Below are 19,916 nucleotides of genomic sequence, written 5' to 3'. Positions count from 1 at the left end.
ACAAAAGCTCCTAGCTATCACCAGTAGGTTTTTTGTTCCATTATGAACCTGTAGGCATTTTTGTGCTTGTGTGGTGCATCCTCTTTGGTCTTGTTTGTTTTGTTTATTTAAATTCTGGGGAAAAAAATAATCTGAAAAAACTTTTTATTTAAAATGAACTGATTTTGAGGCTACATCCAAATAGCTCATCTAGTACTTCTTATTCCTATATAAAGGCTGCCTGCAGATGCAGGTTATGGCTGGATAGGAATACAGAGCTGGAAAAAATCTGCTATGCCATAACCCTGTGAGGTCTAAATAGTGCAAGAAACAGGACAATTCAAAGCTGCTAACCATAGCTGGTTCTGACATCATTACCTTAGCCACACAGATCTGGTCCCACCACTGAGTCACTGACTACACTGATTGGGTTAAAAGTCTGCTGTCCTCCTTTCAACTCTGTGCCATTTAAATACCTTTGGGGTTGCAGTGACCTGGGGAGGAGTTTTAAATTCCACATCGGGTAAGCATCATGCCGCTGCAAGGGAAACTGTGTTCTCAGGAGCAGGGCGTAAAAGAGAAGGTGACTCAAAAATCCGAAATACGGAGTAAAATCTAAATGTTCTCATTTCGGGAATGAGCATATTTCTTCTGAGTTTATAAAATCAGTGTATTATTTAAGAATTTTTGAGGGAGGTTGGTGAAAAGGGTTTGTGAGACTGATGTCAAAGGTCCTTGCCTTTAGAGTCAAAATCAAAAGATTAATTGTTCTGAAAATTGGAAACAAAGTTCCAAACTTTTCAAGATTGGAAGGATGTGAGCACAGGCTGGGCAGGCCGGCTGTGACCTAAGCTATGGAAAAGTCAAGCAGCCACATTGTTCATTGCCTGGAATATGAGTGTCATTTTCATACGGAGCATCATGTTCTGTCAATGACAGTATTCTTGCCTGGAAATCACAAATATTTGGATCACAGTCACTGTGGGAGACCGAAGATAAAAGCAAGATGCTTCTTTTGCCTCTAGTTACACGAGGGAGGAGATCGAAGTAGAGGAGTGGAGAGAGGGGCATAAGCAAAGGGGGATAGCTTACTGTTGCCTGGATACTTGCAGCAGCTTTTCCTTTTGCTGAACAGGAGTTATAATTTAATAATAATTGGTAACAGACGGTTAGCGTGCTTGATCTCAAACTCTTTTTCTTCTTCAGATGTATGGGTGTTTATGCACTTTTTCCCAGTAAAATGCTTGGGTTTATAAGCCTGGCACGCTTATATGTGCATGTATAAATAGCTTGTGTCAAAATGCATGTACAAGCACTGTACGGGTAAAAATGCTAGGCAGACTCAGTCCAGAGACAGTCAGGAGGGACAGTGTGATGGGAAATATTTGAATCGTTTGCTGTGTTAATATATATAAAAAAAATTATGGTGATACCAGAGGTGTTCTGGCCGTTATTGTAGATGGTGTTTCAGTAGAGTGATGTTGCGGGGGTTGTATATGAGATGGAGAGGCAGTTGTGGTGATGCATTTTGGATAAGGTGTCAGTTAGGACATACACATATGCCCAAGCCAGTCTTACCTTGCTGAAGGTTTGGGGCTTGTCCCAGCAGTGCTTCTCGGTGGAGGCAGCAGTATGAGGCTGTTTGTGCCTGAGGCTGGGACCTGGTCTTCCTTCCCCTCCCCCTGAGGTACCGGGTCTCCCAGCCCACTGCACCCAGTCCTTACTTGCCCACAGCCTGTGCCTTCACACACGCAGCTATCCTCACTGCAGCATCCAGCAGGGAGAAGGGACAAGTAGTGATGGAGGGCAGGCAGGAGCAAAGCCCCGGGAGCACCTCAGCAGCCCTCCAGCAGGGATGGAGAAAGTGCAGGCGATGTAGGGTTAGGTGCAGGTGCAGGGCTAGCACTGCGGGCAGCGGGTCTGGGACCCACCCTGTTCTGGTGAGGAGTCCCATGGAATGCCAGCACATCTCCCAGTGCTGAGGGCGCAGGGAGGTTTGCAGGGCAGTGCAAGTCTTTATTCTGTCACCAGCCAGGAAGCAGCCCTGCTCCTCAGAGCCAGCAGCACCACAGCAAAGCAAAGCTCAGCACACATCTCCAGTGAAACTGTTAAAAAGGCAGCCAATGACATCTTTCTGCCATCTCCATCTTGCTGCAGGCTGCAAACAGCACTAATACTGACATGCTGAACGGGCAATACTGAAAAGGCAGGGTGAAGGGGAAGCATTTGGTTCCAGTATAAATAGTGTACATTTTTAATTAAGACTTATTTTTAAAAGCCTTTGTTTTTCAAGTTAAGTGAGTTCGCGTGCTGTGTTAAACGTTTCCTTACCTCACATGCACTATGATATAGGAGCCCCTCCCCCAGCACGGAGATGGTGGCAGGCAAATGGGAACACAGTGAGAAAAGCCTTCGGGCATGGTGGGGATGCACTCTCCCAGCAGATGCTGAAACTGTCACACTACCTTGGTGCTGGTGGCCCTCTTCTCATTTAACTGTGCTGTAGGTCACTGTCCTGTCATCGCTTTGTCAGCCTGCTGTAAAAGAAAAATGAAAACTGGAGGCCAGTTCCTGTTGTGTGTCCATCTCCTGCTAGGCATGGCCAGGAGGGGCAGGCTAAGGAGCACTGAGATTACAGAATTAGTCGTCCTAACTGAGCCACTTATTCATAGTGACAGCTTTGACACCAGAAGAGAGACCCTGCCTGTGCCACCTTTGAAGAAGGATTAGACATGGCTTCTTAGTCACTTGCTTTTTCTGACTTCTTTTTGGAATTTTTTTTTCTCCCATCGCAGATGTCATTGATCACAGATGGGGCCCACATAGGGAGAACAGTGTCTGGTCTCTAATTGGGACCTTTCTGTTTGAGAACCTGAGGTGGGGGGGAAATGGCATTTGTCTTTTCCAAACAAGTCCTCAGTGTGTGCTTCATTGCAGGGAATGAATCTTGTCCTGAAATGCTGCCCTTTGGTCACTATGCCTTTCTGATCACAGAGCGCGGCGTGAATGCCCTCTGCTCTACTTGGACTTTCCTAGGCAGCATGTCTGGTGATTCCTGGGCTTCTGTGTGCTTAGGTAGGAAAGAGCCTCTGCACTGGTTGTGGATAAGCACGTTTTATTTGGAGGTGGAAGTGGAGTCATGTTTACAGTCTGTGGAAGCTGGGGAAAAGGAATCTGATCAGGTTGCTTCTAAGCAAGGCTGTGGTACTACAGAAACTTTTTTAACAGTAAGACTCAGCTGCGTTACATAGAACAGGGTGAATGCTGAAACAGGAGTGTGCAGCTGGAGGGGAGGGGAGAGGATGGGAAGGAAAAACATGCCTGTAAATCACTTTTATAAAGGTAAGAAGGTTCAAGCCTGCACCAGTTGCTACTCAAGGCTTGCACAGCAATATAAGCATGCTGCCTGACCTGCTGGCACGCTTGCGCAGTTACAGGTTCAGATGCTGCCAGTTGTGCCGAAGTCTGCCATTGACCAAACAAACAACATTTGTTTTTTAAAAGCTTGATTGTACAACACCTCTCTTTTCTGTCACTAAAGGGAAGTAGTTCCTGCCTGAGCTCTACCCACGGTGCTCCGCCAGAGCTGTTGAGTGGAGGAGGGAGAGGGAGGGCTTGCAAGTCCTTCTCCCCCATTGCCAGCACCCCTTATAGTGTGCAGTTGCTTGATCTATGCAGAAATACAAATTGGAAGGGGTAAAATGAATTAAGGAAATAGGATATTGCTACCAATATTACCAAAATGTAAAGTCTGGTAGTCTGCTAAAATTAGATTTTAAGTTGTTTTTCGATGACCAGTTCATACTCTGGGTTTTTAAGTATTTAGACCTCTATGTAGTTGTGCTCAAAATGACAATTAGCTCCTCACAAAAATTATTTTGATTAGCCAGCCCATTATTACCGTGGGGTTTTCTGAATGACTGTGCTACATTTTGCTGGGTTGTCTGTGACCCAAGATACTTATACTGTGGGATGCACAGAGGGAAAGGAGGTTGTCTGAGGTGGCAGGAATCGGCATGGGGCTGCCCTGTATAATCATGGGGTTCAGTGAGCTCGAATCATCCTTGGGTCCAGCTGCCCCTGTCCCCACTGGACAGCAGCTCGTTCCAGTACTCAAAATAAAATGCAGCATGAGTAAGGCTACCAAAAGCCATTTTTTAATTTGAAGTGTTATCATAATTTTGACTGTAGCTCTGGAAAATTAAGCAATTGGTACTGAGAAAGAGCATTGCACTGTAAGAAACAGCATTAATTGAACCTTGACACTATGAGGCTTTTGGGGAAAAAAGGTTGTCCTCAAAGGTGCCTGCTGCTGTGATGCTCTGTCGGGCCTGTGGTTTATTTGTCCCTGCAGTGTTGTCAGAGCAAGTGCTACAAGACCTGAGAGAGAACTTGGGCTATGAAAAGACCAGGAGTTTTTGGTCCAAAATACAAGTTAATTTAAGCTGTCAGACAGCTTCTTTGCTCGGTCTCCTGACAAACTCTTGGCATACACAGTAATCGCAATTACAGAATCCTTGTCAGAATGATGAATCCATTCTGATTGCATCCAGTAGGATTTTGGCTACTGCGGACAGTGTTTCAGATTGCCAGACTGATACTCAGTCATCACAGTTGTAAGACGCATGGCTGTTTCTTTGCTCCCTCTGAGCTCTTCAGCATCCCTGAACATCTTACTTGGGTAAATGTTCATGAAATCAAATTTGCATGATAAAGCTTGCATACATTGTGGCATAAAAGATAGGAATGCCCATCTGAAATTCAGACAATATAGAATGAAAAGTCACTGACGCAACCTGGCTGGTGTATTAAAGACTAATTATTTCAGCTAAGACTGAGGGAAAAAATTAAATCATTAAATGCACTGTAAAATCTGCAATTCTTAAACTGTACGTGTTCTGTGTTAAGCAATTGTAAAACCTGTTTTTTAGTCCAAGTATTGCCCTGTAACATGTGGCCATGTTCCTTAATTATTTAGGAAAATGATCTAATATTTTAATCTACTTCACATGTAGATAAGAAACTGGAGACAAATGCTTTCAGATGGAAAGCATTCCGGTGCTCTGGAGATACCAGCTTCCCTCTTGTTGATTAAAACTAATCTATAGTAGCATAGCTTGTTTATTTGAAGAAGTTTCTGTGTCTTTTTTCATCTACAAATTAGACAGAAGTCTGGTCTCTGAGACTCTTTAATTAACACTTAAGATTCAAGTTGTTCAAATAATCTTTTCAATAGAGTCTGAACCTGTGTTTTATAAAGATCACATATGCCTCCTACCTTCAGTAAAGGTTCTGTTTTGTTGGACAATAGCTCTTTACTGTATTTCAAATTACCCAATTTTCTAAGATCTCTGTGTTGCTTTTGTTCAGTGATTTAGATTTGTTGTTTCATGGCGCCCTTTAAATTGGATCCAGCTATTAGCAAAATGTACTCATTTTCCGTGAAGCTAGTCTCCCATTCTGCAGACCAAAGGCTTAGTAAACTCTAGCTCCGCCCCCTCCTCCCCCCCTGCCCCATCATTTAATAAAGGCATGGTTTAAATTACTTGCTTTCTAAATCATGTTTGTAGACCTCGGAAGTAAAATATTTATTTTTTGCTTGCATATGTATTATCGAAAACATGAGCAAGCTAGATCATTACAATCTACGATATGAAGCATTCTGTGAGGATGTTTGTTTTAGGCTTGTCCAATCATTTGTGTGGGGCAGGGGAGAATAATATGGATTACGCAAAGCAATTTATCACCTTGGTAAAAAAAATAATAATCACTTTAATTTAAGATGTGTTCAAAATAGTTTAAAAAATACTGTTTCTCAAGTGTGTCACTGGGAGCTTTTCTTTTGAATGTCGTTTATTTGATGCCTTAGATGGGCCTGGTCAGTCAGCTTCAAGCAGCATTTCCCAAAATGTCTTGGCCCAGGTTGCTAAAACAAAGGGACTGTCTTAGAGCTGGATTATTAGTGTATTTTATGTAAGTATTTATAATCTCATGCATAATTTTAAGTATTTATATAATCTCATGCAACAGCTTGCATTGTCTGAAAAGAGACTAAGACAGCATAATTTTGGGTTCTTGACATCTTCCATTGCCCTGTCAATGCAGGTAGTGTTTGAGCGGCAAATAATATTGTGCAATACTGTGTATTTTTCGTAAAATGAAATTAAAAGATAATATGAAACCACTGTAATTATTTGTGTAAGCTGCTGCTCCTAAATTTAGGACTGTCTGCTGTCTGACAAGCAGCATCCCTTCAAGACATTTCATCTAGGTGTTAGCCAATACTTAGATCTTGATGGGCTCGCTATTTATGAACATCTAAGAGCTGGTTTCCAAATGTCATATCTAAGACATTGAGTGTCTCCGTGTCTTCCTGCCACAGAACTTTGCCTCAAAAATGTACCACTAATACGGGTAGTGTCTTGCAAAACTCACAAGCCAGCAATCTTTGTTTAGCTTAAAAAGCCGGTAGTGGAGACATCCACACCAGCTGCAGAGGCAGGGTGGGAGGAAAGAACAATTTCCAGGTGATGAGGGGATCCATCCACGAGGAATCTGAGGTCCCAGCAGACCTCCATCACCCGCCTCAGCCACCTCTACCCATCCTCAGGGGTACCAGCCATCAGTCACAGGCTCGGAAGGACAGCTCTCAGCCTGGTATCGGAGGCTGAGAAAGTAAGTTGTGTTTCCAACTCTGGCACGTGGGTCCTTGCAGCTCCCGAACCAGTAAGAGTGCGAGTGGGTAGGTGGGTGGTTACAAGTGTTGCTTCAGATCCAGACGAAGTCATATGTGCTTTCTGCCAGCAATAACAGGAAGGATTGCTGTAAATTACTTTTCAAGTTTAGTTTATATTGTTTATGGTGTAACCAGCCAAAGTGACATGTAGTGCACATCTCTGAACCATGCAGAATAGCACAGAGAAACGTGCAGAGAGAAAATCGGGAGAGGACTAATGAATTCTTATTTTTGCCACTGAGTATTTGCTCCTGGGAGGAACGGAAAAGCCAAGAAGAACATACACAGGATGCGGTGTGGTTAGCTCAGTCCTACCACAAGCTACTTAGTTTTCAAAATTTCCTTTCAAGACTGATTTGTTAAGAGTGCCTGTTCACATGACTCATTCATTAGGCTGTGAAGCTGTGGGGCCCATTTTACTTTTCCTGCTCTGAGCATTGGTGGAGACGTTGAAAACGGATTTTTTTTTTTCCATCCTTCTCTTATGTGAGTAAAATTATCATGTTTGTGGTATCAGCCGAGGGCATGGATTGCACTACAAAAATCACTTCCTTACAGTGTGAGTATCTGAGAAACGACTGCATGTGCTGTAGCTGCAGTAGCTGCAGTTCATGTTACCTGGCCGTCTACACACCATGCAGCATGGGGGGTAGGGGGGCAGGGGAGTAACCAATATGTATGTTGAGTCCAAGCGGTGGTGAAGATTTCAGCAGATTTTTGTGCAGGTCACCCCCTGCCCCTCTTGCACTTGGAGGCAGCCTCGGTTTCTGTGTTCTCCTTACTGGGGTCCTGTATAAGACAGGGGAGAGCTGGCAGGGCCAGCTAGCTGTGCTGGTTTCAGAAGTGTTTCAGCGGTGACCGGTTCTCCCGCAGTTTGCCCATGAGAGCGTTTGGGGCTTTTGGAAAACAGGAGGCAAACATGTAATCTGAGGATAACAGACGTGCTGCTCCTGCCCCAACTGGCAAAGCGCCAGCATTTCAGATGTGGAAGTGTGCCAGGATTTGTACTTACCCTGGGAAAGAAAAGGGAAAAAGCAAAAGAGAGAAAGAAAAGCGTGTGCTGTCCCAGATCTCCCTCATTACATAAATATTTTTCTTTTAAACTAGTTGAAAGGAGGTTGATTGCCAAGAATAGGAGACCTATGGAGGAAGGAACAACTAAAGGGAAAGGCACAGCTTAATTGTTCTGTGTTTTCCAAAGCCATTGGGATTCAGATGATCAGGCCATGATACAAATGTAAGGCATACATACATGACATGAGTATGTGAGGAAGTAGGACGACACGAACACCTTTACAGAGAGAGCTTCTGTTCTGCTCTCCATGCAGCTATTATGGTTGCACCTGGAAAGGTGTGTTGGGGACAAGCTGCTCCTTATCAAAAGTACTCAGAAATTCAGGCCCTAAAGTCTTGTCATCTTCTCCTTTAGGATCCATAAATATTTTAATAACTGCAGGGGAGAAACCAGCTTCACTGGGAGGTATGAAGAGGGCTCCATCCCAGACTACTTTATAATCTGCTGTTGAAATACTCCCTCCGAAGGCACATTTGAGACCTTGAGCAGACACAGAAACTGGACTTGATTGCTTCACACACTGAAGTGCTGTAATTTCTGGATCATGAGATGCAGAAGAGCAGTGAGCACAGGAGAGGACCACAGTCCCTTTCTCCTCGCATTTCTCATACATGCTGTGAAAATACAGAAGGACTTATTTTTTTAAAAATATATGACAGAAGGTGCAGAATGAAGTATATCAGATGAAGATATAAAACCTTTTAAATCTGTTTATAATTCTGCTGGGTTAACTCACCCTACAGATGAGAGTGGTGTGTGCTTAATTTTTGAGCCTTGAAGGTTTGATCCAGGCATGGAGCTACTCAATACTACGAGAAACATCCTGTAACAAAGCCGGATTGCCTGGGAAGATTTACTGGTGAAACATTTAGTGTCTCCAGGGAGGAGCAGCAGCTGGGTAGGGTTTTGAAGGTCTACATTATGGATATGGGCATCTACAGCAAAGTGAGTTGAATCTTGGAAAGCTATTTACTTTTGTAGATTTAGCTCTGGTTCTGCTTTCAGGAATCTTAACAGCCGGTATTGTGTCGGCAAGAAGCTTTAAGCTTTCATTCCCTACCATGCAGTGCACCATAACTGTTCAGTATCCTGCATGCTGTGAGTGCAAACTCCACTCGGCCACAAAACCCCTCAGCATTTTATTTCATTCATAAGCTGTGTTCAATCTATTTCTGTAAGAGGTGAGCTGGAAAGAGATACCAGTACCCAAAAAGGACTCCTCCAGGATCTGTGAACATTTATCACTTGTTAATTATGCTAATAGAATTAACATCTAATTATGTAAGCCTATGAATTTTTTTTCTGAGATACAAAGCTGGCAAGGAGTAGGACGACAAGAGAAGTATTTCTAAATACCCGATTTCCCAAAGCAACAATATACTTAAGTGTGGCTTTCCCCCCAACTCCCTTTCTGGCTTCCATTCTCAATGTTATCAGCAAATCTATCATTCAGGAAAAGGTTCATGTTCATTTACTTGATACAAGCACAGTTTGGACTCAGTTTTGAAAAACACTAGAACTGCTAACATTTTACTCTTATTATGAAAGGTAATTGTTATTTTAGGTGCCTTGTCTTTTTGAGAGATGCTGAGAGCAAGGCTGAAACCAAAGGATTGGGATGTTTTTATTGCACTTAACTGTTTTCCTCTCAGAACAGTGCTGAGCCACTAATGGAATATAAAATTTAGGCTGATCAGTGCCTACAACTGAGGAAGCTTTGCTGGAGAGTAGGATGACATTTATGCCACAAGAGTGGCTAAGAACAAAGTCAGAAATTTAAACAAACAAAAACTAATCACCAAAAAACCCCACAAACCAAAAAACCAACCACATATAATTCATATTCACACTGTTTCAACAAAAATGTTTCAACTGTGATTTGCTTAGAAATTTCCATACTTTTTATTACAGTATGTTAATAACTGGTTTTGTCAATGTGCGTTTGGTAGAACAGCCCAGCTTTTTAAGTGTAGATGGATTTTAAATGCTTTGCAAGGTGCTGAAGTTCTATTACTGGGAAAGATAACAGTGGCAAAACTTGTTTCATTTAACTGAAAGCACCCTGTTTCATGGTTTTATATCTAACTTTTATCCTTTTGGCATGGATTTAATATTGGTACAGAATTATATTTAAGCCTTTTTGTCACTTGGATTGTGCACTTACATAGGGGACATTATCAATTATATTTTGTGGCTCTTCCAGATGTTTGCAGTGCTAATTTTCTTTCCCTGCCCACTTCTAACAGGATTAAAAAAAAAACAACAAACAAACAAACAAACCTCTAGCATAACTTAAAGGGAAAAAAAGCCAAGGCTGGAAACAATGGAGGTGAAGATGCTGCAGATCTGTGCTTGCGTCTGGGTTAGTTTACTAACATGGAACCAGGAGTTTACCTTCAGGCATCTGGGTTTCTGAAGCCTGGACTCACGTGCACAGAGCGCTGCAACTCTGCCCAGCCAACCAGCTAGTTTCAAAGAGGCACCTGCTGGGCCGCTGGGGAAAAAAAAACCCAACCCACCAAAAACCCCAAACCCAACAACAACAACGATAAACCCAGACTGGTTAGAGATGTATTGTTTATCAACACATATACACAATATAGTTTCTTTTTTTTTCTCTTTTCTTTCCAAAGGTTCGTCATCGGTGGTGTGAGCTTGTTGTTAAACACAAGTACGTGTCGGGGTATGGAGATGTTGAGAAATTTCTCAGAGAAGATCAGGTCAGTTACATTTAATTAGTGTTTTCGAAATAGCTAACTTTTGTACACCCTTAGTGCAAAATTTAAAAATGTTTTAAATACATTTTCTTGCTGCTGTTTATTAGAAACTTGAATGTGTATTCAGGTTTTGCCTCTTTTGCCCCTTAGATATTGTAGTGCAAGGAAGCCACCTAGGGGTATTCAATATCACCTAAGAATGCTAATCTGGTAAGTGATGAAATAGGGTATATTTCCTCCTCTCTGCTTTTATGCAAGCCAGAGGTAGCAGTGATGCTAGGAAGATAGTGCTCAGCATTGGCTCCTTTTGCAGGATGACAAAGGTAAGTCTAGCTGTGAATGTTAACACATGTGCAGTCAGCGCTGCTGTGAGTTCAGTTTTCAAGACAGTGTCCAGAAGGAGAAGCATAGCACAGTGAACCCAGAGAATGCAGGCCTCTCCATGGTTAGGGAAGTGCTACCAGAAGATTTGAAGGTGTTAAAGGCTGGCCATACATGACGTCTTTACTATGGATTTATATTTAGGCCATTATGAACTTAGAATTCTAATTGTACCTCTGTGTTGTTCCTTCTATTTCACTTTTATTTATTTTTTATTCACGATGAACTCTATAAAATCAAGAGATTCACTGCCTAGGATGACTGTTATGTTTTTAAAATGTATGTAAAGAGAAGAAAATGTTGCAAGATATGTCAAAGTCTACACAAGAGATTAATATCTTTACCTGTTATGATGACAATGAACAAAGCCATTTACAGTCAATGAGACTTCTGTGCTTTCAGGCAAATACATTTTTTCACAACAGCACAGTAAAATTATTGCAATCTCTTGCACTCTTTCTTCCAGCTCTGAAGTATACCTCCTATTTATATCTCAGCCAATAAACAGGCCCCAGACTTGCTGGCAAGCTCTTTATTTAAAAAACAAATCAAAACAAAAACCCCAACAACATAAACCAATGTTAATTATGAAACTAAGGAGTTATATATATATATTTATGCATATTTTTCATGCTATGAAAGGATGGACATAACCACTAGCAGAAGCTGGGGTGGGGGGCGGGTGGGACAGATAATCCTTGAGTTTGTAAAGCCAAACGTATTGAATTGTGTTATGTTTGGAACAGATTTTATGCCGAATAAAGATCAACATTTTGTACAGCTCAGGGAAATACTTTTTGCAACATTTTTTAATGTAATCTCCAATATCTTTTATTTCATTTACTCCAACAGTACATACAGTTTATGGCACAGCCATCTTATGGAGTGATTACAACTCAAATCAGAGCAGTTGCACATCCTTACTGACCATGACAGACCTGGCTTTTTTTAAGGTCTGGGAAAAAATGACCCATGTGACTATTTAAATCCTTTTCAGGTTTCCAAAAACCCAGTGTGTTTGCTGCATGTTAATGTTTAGACTTGGGGGAAAATTATTAACACGGGCTAGAGAAGGTACTTCCTCTTCATAACAAAATCCCAACATTTTGAAATTCTCTATGAAAGCAACTGGAGCCCAACTCCAAGGCTGTGTGCATGCCTGGTGTGGCTGCTAGACCCTGGTGTAGCTGCAAACTGCAGGAATCTGAGTTCTTGGGTCTCTGGATGTCAGAGAGCATGCTTGGGGGATTGGCAAGGAGTCTGGCAGGTTTCTGCTGCTCTGGGATTTTTTCATTTAATTTCAGTCTTCATTAAACTTTAATTTCCCTTCTTGTTGAAGCCTTTTTTTTTTTTTTTTTTTTTTTTAAGGCTTACCACCCAGTGCTAGAAATTGTGAGGAAGAATATTAAAATTTGTGGGGTTTTAATGCTATACAAATTTTTACTCTCCTGCAACTGTCCAAACATTAAGTACAACCATAAAAGTCAGTGTGCTAAATCGCTAATATTTTGTCACGTGTATAATCCTATTTTGGTAAGTGCAGCTTAACACTTACTGAATTCCTGTAATTAGGTGAAAAAACTGTCTTATCAGAAAAAAATGGCAATCCCCAATGTTTTCTGTCAAGTTAGCCAGTGCTTTGCTACCTGCCATCACAGGGGCCGAGATCTCACCCCTCAGGTGCCCCATTATCTTTCTTGATAGCTGCTATGCCCAGAATAAGTAATTAGGAAAACCCTGCCTTCTTACCAAACCAGAGTTTATGCATGTTCAGCTGTATCTCAGGTGTTAAAGGTCTGAAATACAGACCTGGCTGCATTTGGTTGATGTCCAGTTGCAGATTTGCTAAATGGGAATTTTAGAGTGGACTCTTTTGGTTGATGTCTTTATCATATTCATATGTCTGTATGTAAACATCCCAACTGGAAAGAAAATGTGTATCCTGTTGAAGAAGGGACAAGCTGTTTTCTTAAGGGGCATTTGGAAGTATTTCAGGTAGTGGATAAAAAAAAACAGGTTTCAACTTGAAAAGTGGCAAGAAAAATGGAGTGAGACAGCATCTTCTTGTCATGACACAACATACACCTCTTATATTCTGTTCTTACACACTCAATGCACCATATAGACAACCATCCTTAGGCTAATGAGAACCAAAGAAAACTACTTTTGGGGGAGGAAGGGTTCCAGAGTATATGGCATTTTCTGTGTTTTGAATTGTCTTTTTTGTTGTTATTGTTTATAATTAAATGAATACTAGGAGTTTGGGTAACTAGTTGTTACTGGCGGGTGATGCAATGCCTGTGCTTTATGTTCCTCTTTCAGGCAATGGGTGTGTACCTGTATGGTGAACTGATGCTGAATGAAGATGTGAAGCAACAAGAACTTGCACATAAATGCTTTGCTGCAGCACAAGAACATATGGATACATCTGCAGCCAAAGTGGTGGCAGAGATGCTGTTCTGAATAGGTGATTTTTCTTTTTTAAATTAAACACCCTGATTTTACCTTATGCAGAAGGAATATGCAGAGCTCACTCAAAACAGTAAACTTTGGTGTGCTATACAGCTTGTGGCTGCTTAGCTCAAGCAGTAATTCTTCTTGTTAACTATCTTGCTGCTTCCCACCCCCCCCCCCCCCCCCCCCCTTTCTTTTTTTAAGCCCAGCTGCTGGAGCAGTGAGTTAGGTACGTGTAGGCACTAGCTGGAGAGCATGGAGCATGGCTTTGTTGTAAACTTTGTAATGGACTGTACAAGAGACAAATGTAAGTCCAAACGGCCAGCAAAAGGCCAGGCTCCACCTGCAGTTGTTTCCCATTCTGTATTCTTAAATCTGCTCCCAGAAATTGCAATTTCGCAGGGAGTATTCCTGTTTAACGAAGCTGTGTGATGACTTGATAGGCAGCACAGTAAGAATCTGAGCCCACAGTGGAGGTATGAAGCTGTGCACTTGGAAGCAAATCAGAATCATGTGAGAACAAACTGCTAATTTAAATGTTTTTGGGTTAAATGCAGTGAGGTCTTTGAAGACGGATCTTGACATTAAAAAAGTAGCCTTAACATGAAGAAGCTCTTTAATATCATGCTGAATCTAGCTTGTTTCTGAAATTAATGGGGAGGAATCACCAGAGAAAAAACAGAATTTCAAGAAATATTCATGAAACAGAGATTGTTGCAGGCTATAAACTGGTAATTTGAAAAGATATTCTCCATGGCTTAGTCTGTTTAAGTCACCAGAGGTAACCTTACAGTGTCCGTACATGCATGTTTAACACATAGACAATTAGGATTGGTATGAAGATCTCTTCCAGCACAGCATACCTCAGATTTTTGCTTAATGATATAACTCATCTGACAGACTGATTGCAAACTTTATAGTTGATTTGTGGTATCAAAATTCAGATATCTAATTCAGCACAATCATCATTTTCTAATTGGTACCGAGCAGAAATCTTAAATTTCTTCTGGTCAGGCCTGTACATGTAGCAGTACTTGACAGTGATAGTACTTGATAGTTTAATTTGTGGTGGCTACTTTCTTTACATGAAATACAGCAGATTATAGATACCACAAAAGCAAGTTTGTTTACAAACAGCCATGTTGTTCTTCTGTATAAACAAGAAGTATGCCTGCCAAGAAGACTATTTGGGAAAGGTGGATCAGACTGTAGAGTGCCAGGATACCAGTTATATGGTAGGAGGGCCACCTTCTGAAACAGATAGGGCTAAGAGACTTGCTTGTGCACTCCCAGTTATTGAGGACCCACAGGAATTCAAGTTACATTCAACAAGTTTTCATCTGGTAGATGCCTTCAAGTATCTGAAGTTCAGAAACCCAGAAACATGGAGATGCAGTTTGTTCTGGTACTACTGTACTAGGAGCTGCCTTCCTGTAGTTCCTCCAGTAGTAAAATAATCATAAAAATTCCTACAAGCTTCTGGTGGCGAGTATCTAGCACAGGAAAATGGCATGGTATGTATGTGTTAGCAGTAGTCTAGAATTGCCCCTTTGACTTTTCAGACAAAGAAAGACTAGAAGTGCATGGTGAGCTGTAACATAAAATGTACAGATACTGTTAAGAGTACAACACTCTGTGTGACTGCACAGCTTTCTTTCAGTGTTGTGGCTGTTTGGGTTCCTGGCATGATGATTTGTGACTTAAGATTAAAATCACATTGCCAGGGATTACCACACAGCCGTGACCGCAGCTGCTAGTATGAAACTCACCATAACTATCCAGTCCGTGGTGCACAGTTTGGAATCCTCTCCGTCCATGAAACAAAAAAAAAAAAAAAAAAAAGAGGAAAGCAGCAGACACATCGTGGAAGAACCTCCTCCAATAATTAGCTGTTCCGAGACAGACACCTCTCTGGTGAGGTGCAGAGCTTAGCTGATTGGTGAACAGTGATTGTTTCCCTCTTTGTTCACAGTGGCTAAGTTCTGCACCTGAAGAGAAGGGGAGAGGAGACTTTGCTTAATGTCAGCCTCCGTAGGGCAGAGGGCATTTGCTGGCTGAGGTACCTTGCTGCTGAACAGGCAGTTTTACAATGGACGCGCATGTGTGAGATGCAGTATATCAAGGATAAGAGGCAGAGGTGGCTTGGGGAGGACCAAAGACTCTTGGTTCTAGCTGAGGATAAGTGCTCCTTAAATTCTTGGTCTGACTGCAAACATAAGGCATCACCTACAGTAATTTGGTTACCACTCTTTCCTAAAGGTTAGAGGAAATAAATGTTTGTGACTTCGAACTGGAATCACCTATAAAGCTTTGTTTTGTAGTCTTCTCTTTAATGGATGCTGTCATGATCTCTCTGCAGCTGTAGCTTAGCACTCTGTCGTTCGCAGGAAATGGTGGCAGCTCCAGTCAGAAACAACTTAACGGCTCCAGCTTTTGTTCCAGGCTGTTGATGGACTCGTCCTCCAGTGCCTACTGAGCTGATATCAGTTCTGATTTTACACACTGGCTCAGTTCAGCAGGAACAGGAGTCGAGCCCTAGAGCAAAAATCCAGATGTACCTTTGAGAAATGTTCTTACTGTTTTCTCTGAAAAAACAATTTAGTATAAATTACGATGTCCTGATGTTAAACACTAAGTGGCCTAAGGTGGAAAAGCTACCTCAGTACTGTTTAGAGAACTGTTGGCTTAAGACAAGAAGGTATGTGGATATGTAGCACATCACACAGTATTGCTCTGGTAACTGACCTCCAGCGTTATTTTCAGAGTAACCTGCTAACAGTGAAGAGAATGTGCCTGCAATGTAAATCTTCCCTGTCTTCTTCAGACATTGTTGTGGTAGCTCTAGAAATCATTGTTAACTCTGTAACCATAGTTATGCTTTACCAGTACCATAAAAAATAACTCCATTTGGAAAGCTGGGGCAATCATGAATCCACAGATGTGCCTTTATCGTGACCAAGTGATAACTTTTACTGCTGTTTCTGTTGCAGGAAAGATCACAGAGAAACTCTTAACATACCTCCTCCTAAACCCTGATGATACTAGGATTTCATTGACCCAAGACATCAAGGGAAGGATTATGTGACTGCTAACACAATTAGCTGACAGAAACATTTACCTCTCAGTATTTATGAGTTCCAGAGGCTCACTGTAACCAAAAATGCACATGCACAAAACAAACTACACACAGCCCCACACACACCCACACCCACACACCCCCCACCACCCCACACCCCCCGTTACTGTGGCTTTAGGTAGTTCTGTAATACAAGAAATTTGGAGTTTATCCCTGTTCTTGATACAATCATTCCAGTTTGCATAGGCCAAGGACTCTTGATTTGAACAAATTTATGCACTCCAGTAATGTGGCCAACATTAATAATCTCTGAAATTCAGTGAAGCTGTTTTCTGTACTTAAAATTTTGTTTGTAACTTCTATGCCAAGTTAAAATCTAGCATAAAATTAGCAGGAGCTGGGGTGGGGCTGGGGACGTTAATTGCAAACTGAAATAATCTGTGAAAAGCAACCAGCTGTGATCCTGGTGATGGGATGGGACTGAAGGAAAACCAAAGATCAGCATTCTCTCTCTGTGTTGTTTAGGTTAACTTTTACCTGAAGTGTGAGGTCTTCCATTTTGTGAAAATGTCTTCCATACCCCTGTGCTGCTTCTTTTGCGCAGTGATTTATCAAGCATAGCTCCTCCTTCCTAGGAACTTACTGCTCCACTGATCAGAAGACATCTTAATTGTTCCTCTCAGAGAGTAAGAATTTAAAATACATAAATCTGTGAACATGTTTACTTTGTACACTACTGTTTTACATCAAATACGCTTGTAAAAATAAATACTTTTTTCAAGTATGTGTAGTCTTTCCATTGCACAGTGGTTCAACATTAATTTATAAAATTAGGGGGTAAAATGACCCCATTTCTGCTTTTGCAGTAGGAGAGAATCAGCGGAAAGTCATTATTAGTGGATATTAACAAGAAAAAATAAATGTGGCAATTAATATCTTTTTTTAAGTCCTTGTGCCCAGAATCTAAAGTAAGAGCCTCCCTCAACAGCGGCTTTGGTCCAAAGAGTACAGTTTCTCTTTACCTCACTACCTTTTCTGACCACCCCCTGTCTGCCCCCCACAGTGTCAATACCAGAATTAGGGACACTCAGCAACTTCTTTCAAATGCAGCAAGAGTTAGGAAATTGTCCAAAAAAATGCTGAGATGCCACAGTGACTTCTAATGTAGTTAGACTCACAGATGTAGTTATTAAAGGATCCTGTTCACAACAGAGTTATGCTTCATTTCACAGGTTTTCCTGCAAAGGCCAGAAATGGAAACCAGTTTGCTTTTTGCCTTTTCCTTTTTGTAAGGGAAAGAACCTGGAGCTGGATAATGTTCTTGCACAAGATGCCCAGAAATTTAATACGTTGTAAGCCTGTTCATAGCCAGTACTGTTAAAATTACATGGCAGGTAAGACACTCCATACATTTGCAAAGATCATCAGATTTTTGTTCTTTCAAAACAATCAACTTTTCTTACCTTTTTTCCAATACTGAGCACAGCAGTTGTTTATTTTGCTTGCTACAGCTGTTCCAGTCTGTCTCGGCAGTATTAACGTGAGCATGAACGTGAACAATGATTTCCCTCACAACTTTGTGATCTATCATGCATTGTAGCAACTGAGAAAATAAAATACCAACACAAAAGAGTGTAAAAAAATAGCAAAGAGGTGGTAACCCTGGCCCTGTAACTGGACTTCTGAGGCTTTTGTTGATAATCCATTACTAGGTAGAGGGAGGCTCCAGATTAAGAAGGAAGCTTCAGATACTCACTGTCACCATAACTCATCAGAAGTAAGAGAGAACAGGAGACCTCTGTATGATATAGTAGCTTCGTTAACAATGTAAGCATTACCATTAATTTTAAATCCTGAATCATGTAAAAGGCTCTGGGAGTGAACCATAAAAAGTGTCATTTAATTATTTAGGTAAGCTTTTAACAGGCCCCATGGGGAGCTTAGCAGAATAAAACAAAACCAACGTTACTGGGTATTTTACTCAAGATTTCCTAAGATGGGTGTTTCCATACTAATTTCCTGAGAGGAAGAAGTTGTCAATTCTAATTATAGTAAATAAAAGCAAACAACAAAAAAGTCTATTTCCAAACTTACTGTAACTAAAATCACTACTGCAAGTGATGGTTTATCAAATGGTTCCTCCATCCACACCTGACTGTCAATGCACTAAAATCAAAGTGAATCTGCCCTTCATTGTTTTAAGTTGTTTGTTCTTAAGTGTAGCCAGGCATTTGGGGAAAGTGGAAGAAAAGCTACGACATTAAATAGCTGCTCAGGGGTGAAACCCAAGTCTTCCAGGCTAACATACATGTACATACCAATGTAGGTGGCTATGAGAAGCACAGGCATTCATGTAGGTGTGTCCTTGCCCTATTTTCAGTTTTATTCTACTATTTCATAATCAGCCCCCTCTGAGTAAAATAAAGCATTTTGTTTTGAAAGGGTTTTTTCCCCAGTCCCTAATACAGTCCTTTCCAAACACAATGGCAATTTTACTTTGGATAGTATTGGAAAGCCCGATGCAGAAGGCTGGACTGCCTCCTGCTTGTTAGGCCAGCAGCTGGGTAGGATTTCACTGGTTCTTTTTTCTGGATGCAGCTTTTAACTGTAAAAATGAATCTCAGCTCAAGCTAGAACTGTATCTGTGCAGTTAGGCAAGGATCACTATCTGTTTTCCTGTGCCACTTAATGGGACATTTCTTTGAAGTAAAGACTGACCATCTCAAGGGGGTGACTTAGGCAAGTCCCTTTCCCCCTCAGAGGAGACGCATTCCTGGTCATTTGCTTTCTGCTGTAAACACAAAGCATACCATTTTGCTGACAGCAGTTCTTCCTCTTTGTTTTTCTGTCTTTGCTGGGAGGTGTTTGCAGCTGCTGCTGGCTCTGGAGGGAATTAGTTGTACCCTATTGCCCATTCCTCGCACATAAGAGGGAAGGAACAAGGGCTAGCGTGGAAACAACAGGTCTAGCCAGAAACACAGCCTAAGCAAGTGGGCAACTTGAGGAACAAGCAGGACTTAATCCATAAGGAGCCTGTATGGATTTCAGACACATAAAAAGCACTGTGAAAAAGCATATTACGAAGACAAAACAGAAACATTCTGTAGTGCTAGGCCGTGATAATGTATCACGCAGAGTACTACAGCCAGCCTAGTTTATCTCCACAGCTGATGAAAATCTTGGTAGCTGTTATTTCTACTACAGAAAATTTTAGCTGTTTTGTTAGTAGAGTTTCCAGGTGTAGGCTCCTCTGCATATGTAAGTATGCAGGAGAAAACCATGGCACCTCTGTAAGAATGAGCAAGCAGCTAAGTTAGTGTGCCGTTATGTGCCTAAAGCTTTACTAGGTTTGGGCTGATCCTTCCCATGCAGAAACTGGGCTAGAAATACCCGGAAAACTCAAGCTTTTCAGGACTGGGTCACCCCCAGGCCCCTGTACCACAGGCGGGTGGTGTTGGGTGATGGTGGGTCCTGCACGTGCTGCAATGCTGGTGCATG

The 19,916-nt window shown here is 41.6% G+C and overlaps 1 protein-coding gene across 5 annotated transcripts in view; it reads left to right on the top strand.

The window, feature by feature from the left end:
• AOPEP (aminopeptidase O (putative)) overlaps positions 1–17,202 on the top strand; it is a 206,513-nt gene extending 189,311 nt beyond the window's left edge. For all 5 annotated transcript variants that reach the window (XM_055790627.1, XM_055790626.1, XM_055790622.1 and 2 more), the window contains 3 exons: positions 10,424–10,510; positions 13,211–13,355; positions 16,333–17,202. In XM_055790627.1, the coding sequence (XP_055646602.1) occupies positions 10,424–10,510; positions 13,211–13,351 (228 nt within the window). In that variant the 3' untranslated portion in view covers positions 13,352–13,355; positions 16,333–17,202. The remainder of the gene's footprint in view (positions 1–10,423; positions 10,511–13,210; positions 13,356–16,332) is intronic.
• Positions 17,203–19,916: the final 2,714 nt, after the last annotated feature.

The sequence above is a fragment of the Falco peregrinus genome, chromosome Z, assembly GCF_023634155.1.
Source record: "Falco peregrinus isolate bFalPer1 chromosome Z, bFalPer1.pri, whole genome shotgun sequence".
Classification (NCBI taxonomy): domain Eukaryota; kingdom Metazoa; phylum Chordata; class Aves; order Falconiformes; family Falconidae; genus Falco; species Falco peregrinus.
The sequence above is the reverse complement of the archived record's forward strand: the minus strand, read 5'-3'. Positions and strand labels throughout refer to the sequence as shown.